The sequence below is a fragment of the Athene cunicularia genome (assembly GCF_003259725.1).
Source record: "Athene cunicularia isolate RWA chromosome 4 unlocalized genomic scaffold, athCun1 chr4_part2, whole genome shotgun sequence".
In the NCBI taxonomy this organism is placed as follows: domain Eukaryota; kingdom Metazoa; phylum Chordata; class Aves; order Strigiformes; family Strigidae; genus Athene; species Athene cunicularia.
In genome coordinates this window covers 8,468,866-8,491,303 of record NW_020799099.1, presented here as the reverse complement: position 1 = coordinate 8,491,303, position 22,438 = coordinate 8,468,866, and the positions used below count along the sequence as shown (strand labels likewise).

Here is a 22,438-nt window from a genome sequence, read left to right as displayed (position 1 = left end):
TGGGGCAAGAAAGAAAAAGAGTAAAGCAGACAAATTACTTTTGTGAAAATTGCTAATCCAGGCAAAAAGGGCATAATAAAATCTGACCTGATGGCTTTACAGCATGTTTAACCTTACCAACCATACAAAATGAAAATTATTTCCATCCTCTTGTAGCACTACCTCCATATTCAGTTCTAAGGTCAAGTGAAGAGGATGTAATTTCCTACCTGGAGTGACTTTTTACTAAAGATGCTGACCTGCATAAGACTACCATATCCTGTAATTCTTGTCTGAGAAATACCCAGTTATAAACAGTGTTCTCAGTTTGGAATTCTGAGTGCTCACTGTCTGTTATTTCCCAGTAACACATTGTATTTCTCATTCTGTTACTGGTGTAGACAATTGTATCATCGAGGTCAGCATGTTATATTCTAACTTTCATAAGCCTTTTGGCAATGGCTTTTCACTTGTGAATTATTCATCTTTGGCAGTAATGTGATAATATTCTGCTCTGCCCACTAACTCTTCTCGTGATGTTATAGACTTCAAGGTGCATTGTCTGACCTGCTTTAAAACCACAGTGTGAGCACATTAAGATACAGACTTAAAACCAGAAAGCATTTACTGTCTTAAGAGACATATATACAGTATCATTTTCACACCTTAAATTCTTCTACTTTGAATTTCCAGTCATTTATTTCTTTTATAAGCTGAGACTTCTCAACTTCCATTGCTCCAGCAGTTCGATTGTGCTGACCCACAATCTGGGTCATGTTATCAATTTGTTTTTGGAAAATCTCAACAATTCTTTCCCTCTCTAACATCTGTAGTTTTAGTGTTTCACATGTTGACTGCACACTGTGTAAATGGTCCTCTTCATTCTTTAGATCCTGGAGCTCCTGCATCCTATCGCCACGTTGCGAATGTAGTTTCTTGATTTCCTTATTGGTAATCTCAAGGGTTCTCTCTTTCTCCTGCAGACAGGCTGTCAGATTTGACACTGTCTTCTCAGCAGTCTCCACATCAATCTGTTTGGCTGTAAGATCTTCCTTAACTTTACAAAGTGTTTCCTTGGTTGACTCCAGTTGGACAGTCAAAGAGGAGATTCTTCTAATGCTTTCATTTTTTTCTCTAATTGCAGCCATCTGAATAACAGCAATATAAGGATCAACCAAGAGAAATGTTTATTTCTACCTTTAGAATTTTCTGTCACATTTCTGGTTTACTATAGTTCATCTTAAACATCTGAGTTTTACAGAAAAATTAAGTCAGTATGGTCTGGTCTACAATGACTGTGTGATTCTTCTGGTTTTCCTTCCCCTTTATTCATTTTAATAAATGAAGTATTGTTTAGAATATGAGATTTTTAACTATAGAAAATGAAAAAATGTTAAAATAATGTAAAAAAATGAATAAACCAGAAACGTTAGTATAAAATTTAGGCTAAGGAACTTTTAAGTATTAAAACTCAACTGACTGCACTGTAAGATGTGAAAAAAGTACTTACATGAATAATTTATTTCCAAATTTATTCCTGCAGGCAGTAATGTGCACCATTTAAAGCACAAATTACTGTGATTTGGGAACTGCTACTAGTACAAAATAGAAACTGAAGAAAATAATGAACTTCCTGGTGGGAGGATTTTAAAGGAAAAAGAATGGATTGAGAAAATGTAGAACAACGTGTGCTGTAGCACAAGTCTGTGGTTTGGTGGAAAAAAAAAGGAATTAACTTGATCTTTATTCATAATGCAAAGTGGGTTACCTAATTACAGCTCATTTTTGAGGGGCTGAAGGCTTGAAGAAAGGGGAATGTACTTACTACAAGTCAGTGTCTAGGAATCTACTCTGTCAGAAATAATTCTTTCTGACATAGCACTGCATTCAGCTTAGGGCTATAAACACAAACTTCATTAAGTACCACATAAAGTAAAGCATTATGAAGGCCTTTAATTTACTTATTATTCTTACAGAAGCACTCACTACTGAAAATACTATCCTCAATAATTTGTTTGTTACATCTGGCAGCATCAAAATTTCTGGAAATTTACAAAATGTTGTTTCGGAGGTTTACAGACAAAATCAAACACATTATCAGCAGAACATTCATCGTCTCCCAAGGTTTGTACGTCAAAAATCAAAATTAAAAATTATGCCTCTACTTCCTCAACAGTAAATGACATGAAGGCTGGACAGGTCAGATTAATAGGAAAAAAAAAAAATTGCAAATTCTGATTGTCATGTATCTGCATCTTTGGAAGGAAAACTTTGGTACATGAGCTCCAGAGGCCTCCCCACAATGATAACCAGAGTATTGCTCTCTGAAGTACAGTCCCCAGTCAGTGCACTTTCTACCCTGAACACTCTCACTCTGCATTGCTCACCAACCTGGTGCTCCATTTGCCTGTGACATTCAGTCCTCATTTCCTTCACTGTGTTTTCCATGAGCTGCAATTGCATGTTTTTGTTGTCTAGTTCTCTCCTTCTAAGGTCAACGGTGATGCCGTTGTCTGTGTTCCGATCCCAAAACCACTTGTTCTGCTCTTTTTCTAGACTTAGTTCTATCTCTTTTTTATGAAGTTCAGTCTACAAGAAATTAAAGTCATCTCCCTCCCTGAATCACATTTAGGATTTTTGTGGTCTTTCTCTTTACATTAGCAACAATTACATGATTCCATACCTGAATAGGGACTCCTGCATGGATTTACACAGCAGAAGACAGGAATATTGGCTAAACCAGTCTGACACCTCCTACATGTTTTCTTCCAACAAAGCAGTAACTTTCAACTTTGTATATTAGTGCTATAATTATTTTGAAGCATATAACACCTCAACACTGAAGTTTTTCATGTCATTTATATCTAGCTCAAAATCAGTATAAACTACAAAATGAAAAAAGATTATATTGTGTCAACATAAATGAAAAACAGTGAAGCACTACATTACATGCCAAGGAAGGATGCTCTTAATAAATACCCATTTTTATCACTAGCAAGAACTGTTCACTGCTTGCTTCATTTCATGCAGTAATCTGCCACATGTTTTCCAGAGCTTAAATCTTCTCTCCCTCTGACATAATCCCAACAGTACATAATTAAAATTATAAATGATAATTTAAAATTGAAGTACTATTAAAAATACTGACATACACATTTTAGAGCTACTAATTTCAAAAAAAAGAATTTAAAATGTGCCCAAACTGAATTATCAATAGGCTTTTCTGCTAATGATAACTTTTGCTACTGTTAACTATCAGCGTATTGTTAAAGGTGAAGTAGAGAACTAAGTAGGAAGCTCAGAGTGTTGCAGAATGAAAACATGAGCTGAAGACACACAAACAAAAGGAATCCTAAAATTAGATCCCTAACCTTCAATTATGCAATGATTATTCTGACTTCAGTCTTCTCTATAGTTACATACAATCTGTAGGAAAAGATTTACACTAACATCTTCTTATATGGAATGAAATAATTTCAACACCTCCTTCAGAAGCACTGTGACACTAACTGGGCAAACAAACCTAATGAAACCACACAAACTAATATCTCAAAATTCAGTAATTAAGGAATAATCTTATATTAGAAGAAAAGCAAGGCTAATTATAGTACATGAAGCCAGCTGTGATGATCCAACCCTATGAGGGAAAATTTTTTTAAACTGTAAGTTCAATTTGTGAATATTCTCAATCAGTTACAAAGGAATGTTTAGTACTGTTAGGAAAATCCTGGATATGTCTTGCAAAATATGTGTTAGGAACCAAGGTTCCTTAACAGAGGGATTTAAACTGTGAGGCTAAAGTGAAGATGGCTCATCAACTTTCATATAATTTGCATAGGATTCAAGGGTTTTGAATTAATCTTAAAGTTAATATTAATTCTGAATGTCCTGCATTGCTAATGGTAAAGGCCTTTGGGAAACTTTCTTCACAGCTAATTCAAATTTCTAGTAAAAAGTAATCCTCAAACTTAATTATAAGGGGACTGGTGCACTTCCAAACAAGCAATGTGCAAATCTGAACACCAGCAGTAAGGAAACGCTTTTAGAAAGCAAGATTTTTTTCAACACCATCACTTGTTTTTACCAACAATTGATGAATCTGGCCATTCAGACTTCCAAATTCTTGGCCGTGCTGATTCTGTTCTGTCTGGGCTTCTGCTATCTCAGAATGAGCTAGGTGCAACTGCTTCTCAAGATCTTCAACCTAGAATAAAGACAAATATTCATAAAGATTTAGCTTAATGTTCTCTATTTGAAATAGTACATTGAATTTATTCTAGTTTTCTTGTAGGTTCTACTCAAAAGAAGTCCAAATGTCATCTTTCGGCTCAGCAGAGTTATTCCCTAGGTGTATTCAGAATTGTGTTGTCTTCTTTTAGTAATGAAGCTCAATTTCATTGCAGAGTTAACTGAAATTCCTGAGAATGAACTGGCTTCATCCTGACCCACAGCTCTTCAAAAATTCCTTACCTACACCATGAACACTGAATGGAATGGGAAAAGCATTCAACCTCCTTCCTTGCTTGATTTGCAGTACTACTAGTTAGAAAAGCCAATATAACACAACTATCAGTAAAACACAATTTACATGGAATCATTCAAACAGTGCTCTTCTAATAAACACTTTAGGATCTGCAATCTCTCATTTGGCTAATACCAAAATCTGGGCATTTCCTTTCTACTGCCTTAAAAATGTTTTGTCAGCTTGTGACAAGAGCAATAATACCTTCCCTTCCTCTTCTGCCCCCCACCCCCTCTTTAATGCATAGGATTAGAATGATGACATAACTCTTTCAAATTAGTAATGGACCATTTATGGAGGGCTAGCCCCAAAACCTCATGTCCTTCACCAAATAGGAGCTGGGAACATCAGGATGATATGAGAGGATGTTGTCAAAAAAAGTTCTGAATATCTTTTTATGAAGTTTTTCTTCCCCAAAATTGGATAAAATCAGTAATCTTCTCTTTCTAGAGCTCCAATGCCTAAGCAGTAGGACATTATCATGGTCATTTTGTCCTATAATTGCCCGAGTCCTTTTTGAAAGGGGTTTTTCCTCATCTCGTGGAGGCCTCCATCAGGAGAAATCTCAGTAAATCCTAGATTACTTCTCCCTGAAACCCTCCTTACACAGCTACTCCATATTTCCACAGAAAATCTAAGCCTGAAGTACAACTTCTGCAGAGCTCAGTGACAATGTACATTATCCACAGGGCTTTTGCATACAGTGACAGAAAGAGCTGTCCTCATACAGGGCCTCTCCTGTACAATTAAGCTGATTTAGGGAGAATTTGGTCCCAAGCATATATTCAGCCATATTCACTTTGTGTTTAATGATACAGTGAAGCTCTTCGGATGGACCTAGGCCTAGGAGCAGGTTTGATGTAGCTAAGGCAGGAAGATATATTCTTTCTCTATGAATACATTAAGAAACATGCAGGCAAACAGTGGTAGTCACTTTCTCTGACAGGATGTAGGTGTATGAGATGATGGACCAGTCTACAATATTTTTTAATAAAGATATTAACATAGGCATATCCAACCAGAACACTTACGCACTTACATTTATATCCACTAAGTACCAGATTTTCTGACTGCTGAAACTGTCTGGTATCAACAACTTACACTAGCTTTAGTTTTTACACACTCCCTTGAAAATTTTAGTTGCTAATGTGTTTTCTTACCAGAGAAGCTGTGGAGAAATGCTTATTGTAAGAGAGACATACAGTTGTAAAGGCTTTAGTTAGATTGTCTCTCACACCTTCCCAGGAGTGACTCCACATAACAGCCTGAGATCAAGTGATTTCAGCTATCAACTTGTCTCTCACTAAAGTCTACCTTAGCAATTCAGTGTAATATACTTCCTATTCAAAAGCAATTTTTATTGGACCAAGTAGTGTAATATTTTATAAATATACAAACCAAACATCTTCTGGAGTTGGTAAAGTGTGAAAAATAGCCTTAAACTGATTCCCAGTTTCCAATTTTACACCTGTTATGAGGTAAACATTATGAAAGGGTACATGCCTAAGGAATACAGTTATAGCTATATATGTGATATGACCTTATGCTGTGCACCGCATGATTTAAATCAAAAGAATTCAGGTAAACAGACCTAACATAAAAAGCATACTGTATACTGTACTCTTTCTTGAGGGTGAAATACAGTAATGGAGATGAATTTACAAATTCTCCATAGTTCAGTTATGATGCTGTGAGAAGTCACTTTCGGAACCAACTAGTTTGAGTTTTGGTATGTGTTAATTAAGGGGATTGATAGAAGGGGAAACCTACAGAAATGATAAACCACAATGTCCTTCCTGCTCTGCTTTACAGGGCAAATACACACACACCATGGCTCCACAGGCTTGATCTGCACATCCCCGCCATTCCATTCTCAGACCTTTTTGGATCAGAGACTATCAGCTCTGCCAAACTTCACAGCACTTCTGTGACCTGAGCTTTCCATTTCCAGTAGTATGTAGGAGAAGGATGCCTAAATCCTCATGACTTGTAATCTAAGCTTGATTTGGATCCATCAAGCATTTCTGCATGGGTCAGTTCCACTAATTTTTAAAGAGAGTGGAAAGCAACTGTTTTCAAGTAATTTTCTAAGGAAAACATGAATTATCTTTCACCAAAAATAAGAAAGAATTTAAAGACAGTCAAATTATTTATAAAACTGGAATCCAAAGCAGTGAAATAAGTGAAAGATACAGCAGATGTGATATGGAAAGGGGATATAAAATGCTGCAGTTAGTGACATGGTGGAGATTCTGTGGTGGCACTTCAAGAAGTTCTCTCCATTTGTCAGCAGTGACTGCCTGCTCTACTACCTGAAAGAAAGTTGGTGTTCAGGGATAAATGTGGTTAAAAAAACATTTGTCAAAACTAATGTTTTCTAATGGGATTAAGAAACGTTTGAATACACAGGTGCTGGCCAGCCCCTCCTTTTTGCCTATATTATATCCTGCTGATAAGAAGCCTTTGGATTTCAATGAATGTTAAAGATTCTTAATTCACAATGGGGCATCTCTGGGCACCTAAATGCTTCTTAGATGCTGCTGTAATCTCTATGTTCTCCTATCCTTGCACTTACTAAGAAAAAGTTAGCAAAGAAATTTTTTGGGCAATACAACCTAAATAAGAAGCTATTTTTATTGCCTGTTTTTTTCTGAGATACTGTCTAGTGGTATAGTGGAACAACGTTCTTGTTCTGCATGTGCAAGTGATGTCTGTGGTGCAGAATCATTTTATGTATTTCCAGAAGGCATCATTTATAGTATGCTCTCAATACATTCAGCAAAACTAGTTTGTATTTAACAAGTTTTGCAAAGCTATTTTGTGTTAGAGAAAGATAACGTGTTCTTAAAAATAATACAGAGTTAAGGATAATGTAATTTATCTTATTGTCCACAAAGTCTTCCTGAAGCAATCTCTTATGAAAAGACTTTCCTTATGTATCCGGAACATTTCAGATATCCACATACCCAGTTGCATTGTCACTAATGCTAACACACAAAACCATACACACCTTGTCTTCATATATCCTCTTAGCTTCTCGTAATTCAGGACACAGCTGAGAAACTGTAGATTCCAGGTGACTGACTTGATGTGCATGCACTGAATTTTGGTTTCTTGTTTGTTCTCTAAGGAAAGTTTTAGGTGGAGAAATTAGAAACTGTAAGAACCATCAAATCATGAAACATTTGTGGTTGTTTTCACTGCAATCAGTATGACCACTTAAACTTACTGTCTAGAAGTACAATTATCATTCACAGTGACATCACATAAAAATTACACCTCCTTACTAGTTAGTACTTTTTGCTCCTTGACATCACTAACATAAAATTACATAAATTGTAATCTTAATACTTATTCTTGATGATAACTCATTTATTCTCAAGAAAGTTCTAAGAAAGGTAAGTGTGCTTTCAGATGCACCCCAACTATTTTATAAGCAGAACTGAGAAGCATTTTGTTATCAACTGTTCAGTCTCAACGATTGAAGTCAGGTATTAATGTATAAAGATATTTAAATCTCATCCGTAGTTTGCAACACTGCATAGGATGTCCTCATTTAACTGATATACTGAGCCCTGATTTCTGAGTCATCAAGTGGCCAGTGAAAATTAGTGTCTTTTTATTCTCATGCAATTGTTACCAAAGTCAATGGTACCAACATACCTATTTATCCCAAATGAAAATTACCCTTTCTTTAAAATTACCATTCATTACTATTTGTACATGTATGCAATCACTCCAACTGTTTATTCATTCTTGGTTGTGATTCAACTGATAATGCTGCTGGAAATTAATTTTGTATCCGAATCCATACAACATTTAGAAGGCAAAGGTGATGGTGCTATGCAGCTACAGCTCTTAGCTTACATACTCTTTCGTTCATTGACTGTACCCATGTACTCTGCAGAAAATGTTCACAACTCAGAGAAGATTCATCGTTCCAAAAGCTGGTGGCAAGAACAGATCTGACAGCTCGAGCCAGTTTGTATTTCCACTGACTTTGCTGGCCTTATTCTTCTCCTCAACCACAGCAGCCCGAGAACCCGAGTTTCCTGATTCTCAATAGAAAACCAGCCAGAGTTTCTCGATTCTCAGAGTCTGCCTAATGCATGGCCATTCTGTTTCTCCTCTATGTGATAAGTGATCAAGGGTCATTTGCAGATCAAACGGGGTTTTTAATAAAAGGAATGATCTTGCTGCAACAGATCTGAGAACGTCCTGTCTGTCTGGCAAGGGAGAAAGGACCTAAGTGCGAGGTTACAAGATGTACTGTCTCAAGGCAACTGTTAAACTACAATCTTATATTACCATGACAACTGTTGAACTTTTGTCTTTGTTTAGTTTAGACCTTAGTGTAAAAGAGATTAGTTTTGTAATTTACAACTTCACAGCTCCTTGTTAACAAATGCACAACCCCCCATTGTTATGTGACTGAAAGCCTAACTATTTGCTCAAACCGACAAAACGACCTTGAAGCTAGCGCCAGTCTTAAAGACTTTATAAAAACAAAAAGAAGCTGAGAGGCGTGCCGAAGATGTCGAAACCGACCTCCGTGAGGATAAAAAGGCCGTGTTACTTGTTGGAATTTGCAACCCTTGGGTAGAGCTGCGACTCCCCGGCCTCCCAGCGCGCTGTTTTTTGCCTTCCTACCTTAATAAATGTTTAGTGAATTTATTTCGGACTCTAGTAATTTAATTCAACTATAACACTCTATATAGCATGGTTTCAGGTTTTTTTCAGTTTTTCCATTTTTTCATCATTCCATAATTTACGCAAGGACTGCTTAACTCTTCAAAGAAAGACACCAAGAAACCAAAAGTGTAGGGCAGAGTAGAGTATACTAGCAGCATAAGCTTTCTCTCAAGGTTAGTCTTAACATTTTTTACACTATAATCAAAAAACATACTGAATGATCTCCATCTGGCTATTTTCATAGCTGTGTGCACTGTTAGCTTTATCAGTTAGTGCTGCCACCTCCTGTTCATGCTCACTTATTAGCTGCTCAATTCCGTTTCAAAAAGAAAATACTGGTTATCATTTTAGTCTTGGCAAACTGACTTCTCCACTGAAGAGGTAATGATATTTTTCAGTAGTCAGAAATGTAATAATTTTGATGTTCCACTGCGAATGAGATATTCTGTATCCAGTCACTGACCCTTTTATTTTGATTACTGTATAATTTATTATACCAAATTTGATTTGGTTACTGTATAATTCAGGTGGATAGCTGGAGAAATTAGGACTTCTTGAACAAGGAAGGATAAAGCTTTCGAGAAATTATTAAGCTGATGTAACCACCAAAAGTGATTACTTTCAACCTTTTCTTTTAACAGTGGAATGTATCTCCCAACAAATTCTAGACGTCCACCTAAGTGACCAATCACACTTACAAAAATAAGGTGTAGAGATTCTTCCAAAATATTTTTTGATGCTGTGAATAAAACAGGAAATTGTCAGCATGGAAGGAAAAAACAGCAGAAAGTCAAGAGCAAATCAATATCTGGAATGGAACAATTACTAAGTCCTCCAAAATATTGCTTGCTGTGCCCTTGCTACTCCCCACCCCCTATATCATCAGCATCAGGAAAGAAATATGGAGCATGGGAAAACATGTCTATTTATGTTTTATCAATAAATAAATGGAGAACGGGTACCTATTTTGATGTTGCTGAAGCAGAAGTTGTTTTTGGGTCTGTGAATCTTTTTTCAGTGATTCAAGTTCTTCTTTGACCTAATGTAAACACATGACAATGCTAACCCCTAAAGATAACACAGTCTAAACGTAGTTTTCAAAGTATAATTTCCTTCATTTTGCTTCCACCTTGGAACTGTGAAAATACGTACAGTAAAGGTTAAATTCCAGCAATAAATGCAATCTCAACAGTATAAAAGAACAGTATAAAAGGCTGGTATACCAGCACCCACCATCTTAACTGCAGAGTAGCATTTGTACCTCTTTATGCCATAACCATTTCCTTAGGGCAGTTTAGATGGGAGCTCATGGAGTTTTCAAAAATATTTTCTAAAAAACAGAACACATTGTGTTGGAAGGAAAGGTAGCACATTCTTCACATACCAGGACAACCTTTTCTTTGAGGTATGACACCTCTGAGTCTAAATCTTGCAGGATGTCAGCAAAGGCTGTGCTCAGGTTCTGGATGTATAGGCTAGTAATATTCTCATGCTCATAGAGTTTCTTGCCTGTGCTGCCTTCGTAGTTCCTTAGGATGCCACGTAGTTCCAGAAGTACTTCCTCATGGCTGTGGACCATCTTTTTCAGATGCTCAGTTTGGCTGTCAGCCTCCCTCAGCATCTCCTCCAGCAGCTGGTTGGCAGCTTCCAGCTCTTGAATAGTCTTTTTTAGCTGTATTTTTACATTCTCCTGGCTCTGGGATTCCTTTTGTCTGAATTTGGAAGCCAAAAAAAAATAATTTAGAAACCAGGATTCACAACATGGATTTTTATCTTGACTAATAGGTATAATACTTATGTTGATTAACTGCTGTTTTTTACAAGTACCTATTTAAGCCATTTTCTAAACCAAGGTGCCAGCCACAGTCTAATTTGTCTTCATTCCTGAGGGTAAGTTTCTCACCTAGGAGATCTGGTGTGCCTATCAAAGCCAATACACACACTCTCCATAATACATGTCTCTTGGTCTTCATACCTAGTATCCTGAAGTGCATCTCTTTGCAACTGCACTTCCATCAGTTTGGTCTGCAAATCAGCAATGATCAGTCTTAAATTGATTTTCTGTTGCTCATGTAGCTCAGTGGTCTAAAGGAGAAAAAAAAATAACCAACCAAACTGCACCAACCAAAATACTCGAATACATAACCTAAAAAAATGAGGTTGAAAGCAGCATGGCTATAGTAATGAAGAGATTTTTAAAATTTTTAATTTTAAAATATTTCTTAGTTAACCAGTTAGTCACATTGCGCTGCAGTGGACTGACGATGCATGGAACACTGTTACAAGGATTGTGCCAACAACGTTACTGCTCATTGCCTATTTCTGTCTGTCAAATGGTATGTGGGAATCATGATGGCCAAGTATAATTTACAGCAGCCAAGACACTGCTCAAAATAGCACTGGCAAAACTGTTCAGAGACTCAGCGATGACAAAAACAACAAAAGCTCATCTGTACTTAAGGAGCTGACCCAAATTTGCAACTCACTTCATTCAGCCTCTTCTGCACATGTCTACCTTTCCATGAGTATTCTTCCAGAATGTTTTCCACGTGTTCTTCACCAGCATCATTTAGAGTTTTCTCCTCAGAATCAGTATGTATTTCATATTTGGAACAGAAGACACTATCATGTGGACTGCTACCAGTATTAAAAGAGGCCGAGTTTTCCATCACTGTGCTGAGAATGGGAGAAGCTAAAACATTCTGGTTGCTGAGAAATGGGCTAGCAGCACCTGAAAGGCAGATAAATTTAACTGTTGAAACAAGAGTTGTTATACGAGAATAAACCATCATCTGTACAAACTGGGCATTAGTGCCTCTCAGTGACTATCTGTCAATAGTCAAACATAGGAACAACAAACCCAGTCTATTCTAGGTTTGCACACTGGGTGGGGAATGCCACAGTGTTCAAAGGAGAATGCTTCAAAACTGCTCTGCCTTTACCTTGGGCTTGTGTCAACAAGAGCTGTTCAAGATACAGGGCCTAAAGAGGATTCAAAACACGAACTTATGAGCACCTTTCTAGATCACATAATAGTCTGCAGTGTTTATAGTGATTTACTCCAAAATCTTGTTCTGAAATCTGTTTAATACTTGCCCATGGAAGGCCTACTGCCACTTGGTAAAGATTCCTCATGACTCAAATAATGTATTGTTGATTCCACTGGGAATCTGGTGGTTTCTTCATGGAGTTTCAGAGCCTCTTTTGTTTGTCGTTCCAGAGCCTCCCTGCAGAACAGCACACAGAAACATATACTGAAAAGGCAGGACTGAATGCAGAAGAGTATCCAACTGCAGTGTGTCACAAAAGCAACCTGAAATGAGTAACTGAAAAGAGAAGTTAAACCAAATAATTTATTTGGTAACATTGTGATTTCCTGGTTTACACTTATATTTGGTGACACTGCCACATCTTCACCTGCTGCAACTTCAGTGTATTCAACTGAACTATTGCCACTAGCAGGGGTAATATATAAAAGTCCAAACAAGTAAAATAACACTTCATCAAATAAACAGATCTAAACTGTTTTATCTTCTGAAAAAAGGATTTCCTTTTATTTCTACATTTTTTTCTCTGAGCTGATCAATAAAATGCAACCTTACTGACACAAAACTGTTACTGTTTGGTCAGTCAAATCTACAGAAATCTGTGAAATACTTCACTGCAAGCATAATAAGAAACATCTCGGAGAACTTGTAGAATAAAAGAATTGTTTGGTTATATAAAACCTCAAGCACAGAAGAAAGGAAACCTGTGCTGATTCACACCATCTTATGTTACTGGAATTGATCAGGCAACAGATCTTTTGCTACATTCCTGGAGGAATGAGTGTCTGCAAAAAAAAAAAAAAAAAAGAGAGAAAAATTAATTTTTCTGACCAAAAGAGAAAGAAACCCAGTCTAAGTGAGAATAATAGGTAAGTTTTGGCAGTTCACCTACAAGCTGTAAATAGAAGAAAGCTAAGAGGAAACACAAAGAAAATATAGTTGAGGGCCAAAGAAGAATCTGCAATTATGGAAAAAATTTTAAGTGGCAAGCCTACAAGTGAGGAAGGAACATGAGATCAGCAAGGAGAGCAGCTCCTTGTTTCTTAGCGTTAGTAGTGTTGTGTTTACATAGCAGGACTGTGACATTCACAAATGACCCAATTACAACATGCACAGTTGATTTCTGCCCACACAGCACTTTTTTTCACAATGCAACAAGTCCCTGTGTCTGTGCACTGCACTTGCTATGCCACCTCTGCATTTGTATTAACACATCCTGATAAACCTGAATTTTCATTCTATAACATTACTGATAAAAAATATTAGAGGACACAGATGCAAGCAGAGGTGCAGAGCAGGTGGAAAAAAATCCTGAGGAGTCTGTTACCCTGAAGGTGGAAAGAAGGGGCATCAGCTACAGGCAAGGGCAGAAGTTCTATCAACACTGCCCTGTTACTGTGGAGTATAACCTAAACACATAAACAGGTTAAAAGAACGACTAGACAAATCCCCAGGACTAATAAATTTGATAGTTGCGACAGACATTCAGATTCAGTAGGTCTTTACATTCTAATTCCCTGGACACTGAGATACTGAGATATACTAAGCAAAACCTTATTTTTTTTCCTTTTTTCTATGCATCAACTACTACACACTGGTGCATTAAGCACAGTAGTGAGATGACACTTCGGTTTGATCCATCAGAGACTGAGTGAAACAGTATATCAAAGCTTTAGAAAGAAAAATACCACTACCATTGTTCTCAGCTGGCCATTAATTTTCAAACTCATTAATGATCCTTCTTTGGGAGAAACTTTCAAATATTAGATACACAACGGTATTTAAAAATCACTAAATCCAACCACCATCTTCAGGGGGAAAAAAAAATAAAAATCACCCAAACCAATAAAATAATTGAATTTCACTTGCCTAATGCTGAATGATTCTGAATCTAATAGTAGGAAAAATCCTGGACCCCTGCAAATTCATTATCAAAAGGTAGTACTATATCCTGCTATTTGTGCAGAAATCCCATTGCCGACAGGAAGAACTCATTCTACTGGTACATTCCTGGTACACAAATTACAATGATCTGTGTAATTCAGCCTTCACAGTAGAGTGCCTTGGGCACCATAACCTTAAATTTTGTGTTCACGTCTTTCCTGTCACTTTAGTATGACAGACTACACCATAGGAATCTGTTAGCTTCCATTTTCAGTGACTCTGCTGTTTACTGTAATGACAGAAAGCAGGTACAGGAATTTATATAATAAGAAACAAAACCTGTGTAGTACCTTAATGCCTGGATATTCTCGCTCATTGTAACAGCACCTGTGAAGAAAAACATGTGTCTTTATGTTCTAATATATTAAGAATCAATTTTATGTAATAAAAATGAATTTTGCACATCTGATTGCACATCTTTTACAGGAAGAATGAAAGGATCTTGATGGAGATAGTTTCTCTCCGTTTTAAAGTCTTATGCTTTGTTTTGTCAGGATGAACACTGATTTGCGTTTTTATAAGTGCCCGTTAGCATCACCTGTTAAGTTTTGCAACAACAGTTAAGCGGCAAACCATATACACTATCACTTGCTATGCTGTTTCCATATTTTCTCTACAAGAAACACTGAAGATGAGACTTCTATAAACAACTGCCTTGATCTCATCTACAAACGTTGCTTATTCCAATCTGCTTGATTAAAGCCAAACAGATTTTTTTCTCACAAAAGTGCTTTTGGAAGTATGCCCAAAAGAAAAACTAAAGTCTGGAGCGAGCCCAAGGTGGGCAACTCTAGACTTGTATGTTTTGAGTTTTGAAAGCATGATTGTTATTAATATATTGCCCTTGTGGGACAAGTCTGTGAACCTTTTCCTCAGGGGGAAGGGGAGAGGGGGAAAAAAAAAGGAAAAAATTAAGAAAAATTTATTACTTGGGGGTAGCTTGAGCCAGGTGGTATTTGATGGGGTTTTATTTGCATTATTTGGATTTTCCTGGGTGTCTGGTCCTCTGGGAGACACGGGACTACACCGTAAGTCAGAGTTAGCTGCAGTATCAGTTTCCATACCATGGATAATTTGACATCTTCAGCATACCCATTTGAGTCAAAAAGACCATCATGGGTGCTTCCTAAGGGCACATAATGGAGGAAAGTGGAGCCCTTTACCCCAACCCCCAATCCCACATACCAGAAGTGCTTCCTTTACATGAAAACATTGCCTCCAACCCTCACACAGCAGCCCCTCAAAGTTCAACTGCACCTTGACAACAGGACCATTTCTCCTAAACTGGGACAGACCCTACCACCGCCCCCTCTCCGCCTGTGTTTCCTCCGTGGAGGAGGGCGAGGGCGGCAGGGGCTGTAGCCGGCGGATCTCCCTGGTGGTGACAGCGGGGCAGGTCCAGCCCAGCGGGGACAAAATGTCCGCCACACGAGACCACCTGCCTTTCCATGGCGGGAAATGAGGAGGGCCCTGAGCGCCCCGACCATCCTCTCCCGCCTGTGTGGGTCCGTCCCAAAGTCCCTCTACCCTCTCTAAACCCTCCATACCTCTGCTCCAAGGGGTTTTTTACCTCATCATGGTGTGCACCCATTACTGGCGCCCCCGAGAGGCTGCTCCCTCACAGTGAGCTATCTCACCCCTTTCTCCAGCCTCCTCCTTGGGAAGGGGCCATGCTGCAGGCTGTGACCGGATCCTCTGGGAGCTGCCCACTTCATCTCAGCATGGCCTCAGGGAAGCTGTGACATGGAAGCCAGTGGCCACGAAACCCAGGCACCATCCCCACTCCCTTCCCACGACAGCGCTCAGCCCCTCAGCCCCAAAATGGCTTCTCATGTATGTCCTCCTTAGGCTGTAGGCACAGGAGTTAAGGTGCCCTCATGGTGGCTGGATTGTGATGGCAGGTGATTTAATTATGCCGTACTTAAGACTGGCAATAAAAACCCTCTCGTAGAGGTGTAGGGGAGGGCCTGGGTCATCTTCCTTGTGGCATTTGGCTAGCAAGGTAGCACATTTCAGAGGGTGACTGAGGGCAGAAATTGGGGTGAGGAGACTCCTTCCCACCAGAGAAAAGGTCAGAGGGCCAAAAAGCATCTTCCCAGAAATCCAGTTTGGAAATAAAAATTAAAATATTTTGAGTTTTACACCAAGCTCTTCAGAGATTAAACGTTTTCGAATTCCCAGAGGTGATTGCCTGACTGCTATTTTCAGTTCTCAGTGAGAGTGGGTGCAGAGTGAAGAGATAATCGCTACACCAAGGAAAATTACGTGGCTGACTGTCCCATTTTATCTTGCTTTCAGGAGTGACCATGCAGATGTCAACAGGCTGACACACCACATTACAAGTTTCCAGGAACAGGTGTGTGAACCGGGCCCAAACCAAAATCATCAGAGAGCTGAAGAATTTAAGTCGGAGCAAACTTCGGAGACAGACATGTACGTTTATATACTTGAATACCTGACTAAAAACACGTAACTATTCCTCAACGGAGAACACACCATTTTAATTTGCAAGAAAAGCAAGCCAATCACCTAGTGCTAAAAGACAAACCTAAAGACAAAGGAAGAAATGTGGTTTTACATGGACTACTTCAGACTGAGCTAAGAAATGTAAGAACTAGACAGCTGAAAACAGACCTCGTCTCCACTCACCTAGCTGCAACCACGCTCCAGAGTTATCAGTGCACCAGCAGCAAAAAAATGCAAGCAGAAGATGGAAAACAACTCGAGACAAGAAGGATTTTCTATTGCACAACCCAGAAAAAGAGGCAGCACTGAAAAGATACGTTTTTCTTCTATCCATGGAGAAAAGAAGCCAAGGAATTTATAGGTTAAGTACGCTATACAACATCCTGAAGCCAGACTTCAATGCTCAGTCTCAGGTGTTAACAAAGCATGAAAACTCATCCGGGAGGCGGCCCGCACCTACCTCTGACAGACACCGGTGAGGTTTGGTTCTCTTTTATTTTGGACGGTGCGCTGAGGTTTTCCTCCTTGCTGTGGGGCTTGGAAAAGAGGGGGGCACTGATCATCTCGCATTTGCTCCGGCTTTTGCCGTGTTGCGGGCTGTACATCCAGCTCCCAAACCCCTCCTGAGCCACTGGAGCCGTTGGGAGCCATTTGCCCCTTACCCTAGCCCCTTTGCCCGACTCGGTAGTCTTGGGAACAAACTCCTCCTCTGGAGCTGATCATGTGCAAGAGGGGGAACCAATAAACGCCTCATCCAGTGCTTGTTTTCTCTGCGAAGTGGCATTCAAAGTCCGGCTTCAGCGGGAAACTTGATAGCTTTTCCCCTTGATTGGGGCCCTGGCGGGGTGCTTTCTGCAGAGCATTACCTCTCCTGGCAGCAGGTGGTTTTTTTGTCTAGTGTTTCGTTAGAGACCGGCTCTTGAGCAACCCAGCCTCTTAGCTGCTTCCCCCTACTACTCCTGAAACAGCAATTATAACCTGGCGACAGAATAACTCTTTTAGGATGTAATTCCTGAATAACTTTTCTCCTATTTGTAGAGTGTCTCTGAGAAGAAAAAAAAAAATAATCTAAGAACCATCACGGGTTTGCCAGCAAGATGCAAATATAAACTTCTTGTGTTTAATCCATTACTCCCACAGAGAGGACTATGAGCTGTGTTAGGGTAGCTAGAGCTTCAGAGGAAGGTAATGGAGTAATTTATGCCAGCAGAGGCATTCTAAAATACCTGGCCCGCACCCACCAGTCATTTCAGATTTGGTTAAATGCATTAATAATGGGTTTAATTGTTAAATAATAATCTTATTTTTGGGGAGAAACACTCCTCCCACCAGCCCACCCTTCCCCCATCCCAGTTAATCTGTCTGAACCTCCTGTGCTTCTTCATATGTCACATATCAAACATAAATGTTTGCAGAATTTGGCCTGCTCTTTACAGGATGAGCTCAGACACAGGGCTGTGTTATCACAGCTTGCTGCGTTGTCCGGCTTAACAATAAGAGCACCTGGCTGTGGTGCCTCATGTGACTTCAGCTGTAATCCATCTTGCAAGAAACAAGTGCAAGAAATATCTTGGCACAGAAATCTCTGATCTCAGCAGATGGGTATATCTAAAAGCTGTCCAATCATGTACACAGCGCACTAAGATAGAGATAAATATTACACAGCTGTTCAATTAAATGAGGTGATAGCTGCCCTGGGCATTTTGTGCTTTTCTTTTTCTGAAGTGTCTGAATCTCAACAAGGAAACTCCTTTAGCATAATAACACTTGATAATTCCATGTAATCATGCAATCTTTTATTAATTTAGTGTTAGAATGAGGACTTATCTTTGATGTCCCTGCTTTTGTGCATCTTGATAATTTAGTCCATTCAGAGTGCAAAATGGCCTGTTTCTCTGAAATACATAGAAAATCAGAGACTAGTACTGCTGAAGTGGCCTCAGTGTTCTTACAGTTATAATGCTTGTATGACAACAACAGCCTACATGTTGTAAGGTTTTGACTGTGATGACTCTTTTTTGATTCCTGGTTCCTGATTCGAACTCTTGTTTCAGCAGGGTGATGCTCTGTGCATAGCATCAGATAAGTGAAAATTCAGATGTAGAGAGAAAATCCGCAGTTCTGAATTCAGATACCCTGAATTCACCTCCTTCAATTATGACAGCACTTGTGCTTTCCTTAGAGGGATGGGTCTATTCCTCACCTTGGCGTGTTGCTTTTCAGTTTGCTTTGAGTAACTGAGGGACTCAGACCTATTTTGTGCCAGAGGCAATATTATACGGAAAGGCTTTTTTATGTTCACCAAAGAAAATTATTTGTTTTCAGACTTCAAAGACCAGTGCCTTTTCCAACACAAAAAGGATTCATGGGGTTTGCAGCTTACTTACGTTTCTCAGCTTTGTTCTTTCCTTTCATTCTCAGATCTCTGAGTTTCCCTTTCTCTATCTGATTTTTCATATTTTACCTCAGGCCTGTCCAGAAAAGCAGGCTTATTCTGGGGCCTGGAAGGAAGATGATCTCAAATCCAACCTGGAATCTGAGCAGAGCTTCCCTGTGTAGCCCTAGGAATTTCTCTCTAAAAACAAATTTTGAGCATTGGTAGCTGATTGCAATCCCCTTGAGGCCATACATGTGTCCCTTCCTGTAATTTCTTCTTTCAAATGCAAGACTGACATTTTACTGAGTCAAGTGGATCGATATGTTACAGTCAGCTCAAGCTGTTTGTAGGTAAGTATAGAAAAGCTGTATTTCCTATTTACTTTTTTTTTTTTTAATACAATAAACCTTCAGGGAAATTGTAACCCCAAGAAGGAATAATTTACTGCTGGGCTGCTTCAGGAGGATTGTGTCTTTTGACACATATTTTGTTCCGTCCTACTGCAGATTGATGTGAATAGCTTCAGGACTTGGAGGGTGAAGGAAGAAGCTGTGGCCACTGGTGCTTGAAGGCTGACTATTATTAGTTAAAATTCCTGAAGCTCTTCAGTTTATACAGAGGCCTGTCTGGAAGAAAAAGAGAAGTTGTTCTGTGATAAAACCAATTAGCTAGGAAAAAGAAGCACCACTTTCATTTCTCAGCCTCTCATGCTTCATGTATGACCATGAGAAAGTCACCCATTCCCTCTCTATCTGTGAAAGGTACAAAGACCGACATTTCTATCCCCTTTTGTTCACCTTGACAGTTTAAAATATAAATTCTTTCAAACAGGGCTATTGCAAGCCTTGTCCTCTCTCAGAAGCAGTTTGCGCACAACTAGAAATATACAAGACTGAAAAAGCAGGAGCAAATGTGAGATGATCAGTGTTCTCATCCTGAACTTTTTGTCGACCTAATTGTAATGACAGTTTTCTGACAAACAAAACATACTGGGTAATCAGTTACACTCTGCTCTTCTGATGTCCAACTCTGAGCCATTTTGGTATCTTACTCCTCAGAAGTCCTTCAGTACAGAGGAGGGCTGCTTTATTTTTTAAAGCTGCTCTTTAGAGGTAAGTTGTGAATCTGCTTCCTCTGAACTTATAGGATATAACCAAACAGCAGGTAGATTTAAACTAAGCATAGTATTTAATTCCCCAGCTAAAAACCCAGTAACAGATGTGTACAAAACTTAGGAGCTGAATTTCCTTTCTTTGATTTCTAGGTTTACCTTTAATCTGACCTGATCACTTGCCACCTCAAGGACTCAGGTAAGATCAATAAACACCACTGAATATTTGGTAAAGATTCTGCTTCCTTTCTGAAAAGGAAAAGCATAGCAAATGCCTATTAACTGAATTGTGAAATGTTTGCATTTAAATCAAGTAAACAGATTGTGACAACCGATACGGCCAGCAGGTGGGGGCAGTATTGCTCTGATGAAATTCATTTGCAAAAGAAACTTGGAATATTTAAAGCAATTTAGGAAAAGTCAGAGCAGCCGCCAGCAAGGAGGCAGTGCCTTTACTGATGATGAACATAGGGCTTGATTGTGGACTCTGAAAAACTAAATCAATGGTAATTTTTCCTGCTTTAGCGGTGTAGTACTTGACATTTGAGGGAAAAGGTTCTGACATGACTAAATTTTTTTTCTCTTACACTGAAACTGTGCAAAATTTTAACTCAAATATATTATTCTGTGTGGACAGCACTTTTCTGAACTCAGGTCTCTTCTGTTGCACCCCAGCAGAAAATATCTCAGCTCTGTCCCGAGAGGAACTCCTCATAGAATATCCTCATAAAAATTCCTTTCTTGCAGCAAACAGTGCTAAGATACTTGTGCTATTTGAGGTTCTTGACAGAGGCAAGATGAGAAAAAAAGGTTTGAGTTTAATATTTAGAAGTGTTATATATAGGTGAATGGTGAATGTTGCTTTAATTGTATTCTGCACCAAAATCTATTTCTAAGAAGAATTAGTTTTCAGCTAAAGCACAGCAATGCTCAACTCCATGTAGTCAATCCCACTTTATTCATCAATAGTTGCTGTATGTTATTAAGTTATTTTGCACTGTTTTTGTTTGCATTGCGTCTGGCAGGAAGTTAAATCCCATGTGTGTGTGCTGGAGTTGCTGCTATCTCTAGTGTTCCAAAAATCCCTTGGTTTCTTTGGGCATCGACAAGAGGTTAGCACTGTGAGGATGGCCCAGACAGTTTTCTTGAGATATGTGTGAGTAACAGATATGTGAACTGGGTTGTACAAGAACCTGACAGATTTCTAGCTCCTGTGTGGAATAATGAGCCTGCCGAGAAAGCAGCAAGAGTATCTGGCAGCCCTTTTTGGGTGAGAGATTAAACCTTTTTCCTTAGCTGGTCATGAGTCTGATATATGCAAGCACCTGTATGGGACCGTTTTAGAGCTGGATTAACTGTATAAAGGACTAACAAATCTGGAGGTAGTAGGGGGAGAAAATTATGTACTTGCAATGGTAACAAATTTGATGGACTTAGTGGCAAAAATGATGTTGGATTCAGCACCTGAAATGAGTTGCAGTGCTGGAGTCGAAGAAAAACTGTACCTCAAAAATTATGTGGAAAATCATCACCCACTATAGGCACCGTGAGATATAGAGCTTATTGGAATTCTGGTGTCTGCAGACGTTAGGTGTAGTAACCAACGTTTTGAGTTGGAAATCGATACAGTCCAAAGAAGTACCTTGGCTTGTTAACAGGCTGGCATGCTCTTACACAGTCTTAAGTAGTCCTGATGGCTATGGATAGGAGGATGTATGACCCCAAGAGACAGCTCCTGGAGCCTTAGCCTGTCTCTAGAAGGGCTGCGAAGGGACAGAAATGAATTGCTCATTGTGGTGACTTGGAATGAGGTTTTTTACACTGAAACACTAGGAGTGTAAAACTACAGAAATCTGATTTGTGTCAGGCTAAAGGGTGAGTTCTAGATAAAAGCAAACTCTGAGCCTGACCAGGATGTGAAGCTAATGAAAACTCAGCCCCTGGGAGGGAAACAGAGGGAACAAAGCTCAATATAAGCAAGGATTGAGGATCATCTACCATGAATAATAAAGGGAGGGGCGTCTTCTGCATTCCTCTTCATGGCTATTGGAAGTGAGAGCTGGGACACATGGGGCAAATAGTAGACTCTTGGGGAAACTGTAACCTCCTAAAAGGGATGGGAATAAGGTGGCATGAAAGGCAAGAACAAATGTAAAGATTTCTGGTTTTAGAGTCACAGCTCCAAAGCTTTTCCCCCCACAGTTCGTTATGGGTTTGTTAACATGAGATCTTCTCAGCTTTCAAAGCCCAAAGGAGAAGCAATGCACATCCCAGGCACTGTAAGATCAAAAGTGTGGGCA

General features: G+C 39.1%; 1 protein-coding gene across 4 annotated transcripts in view; it reads right to left on the bottom strand.

Moving 5' to 3' along the window:
* CCDC158 (coiled-coil domain containing 158) overlaps positions 1-17,310 on the bottom strand; it is a 39,442-nt gene extending 22,132 nt beyond the window's left edge. For 2 of the 4 annotated variants that reach the window (XM_026848128.1, XM_026848127.1), the window contains exons 1-11: positions 17,111-17,310; positions 14,475-14,511; positions 12,290-12,420; positions 11,680-11,924; positions 11,169-11,278; positions 10,578-10,905; positions 10,156-10,232; positions 7,512-7,626; positions 4,064-4,183; positions 2,371-2,568; positions 645-1,127 (exon numbers count right to left, since the gene is read on the bottom strand). In XM_026848128.1, the coding sequence (XP_026703929.1) occupies positions 645-1,127; positions 2,371-2,568; positions 4,064-4,183; positions 7,512-7,626; positions 10,156-10,232; positions 10,578-10,905; positions 11,169-11,278; positions 11,680-11,924; positions 12,290-12,420; positions 14,475-14,511; positions 17,111-17,255 (1,989 nt within the window). In that variant the 5' untranslated portion in view covers positions 17,256-17,310. The remainder of the gene's footprint in view (positions 1-644; positions 1,128-2,370; positions 2,569-4,063; positions 4,184-7,511; positions 7,627-10,155; positions 10,233-10,577; positions 10,906-11,168; positions 11,279-11,679; positions 11,925-12,289; positions 12,421-14,474; positions 14,512-17,110) is intronic. The other 2 variants (XM_026848130.1, XM_026848129.1) reach the window with 2 other exon arrangements.
* Between the last annotated feature and the right edge of the window lie 5,128 nt (positions 17,311-22,438).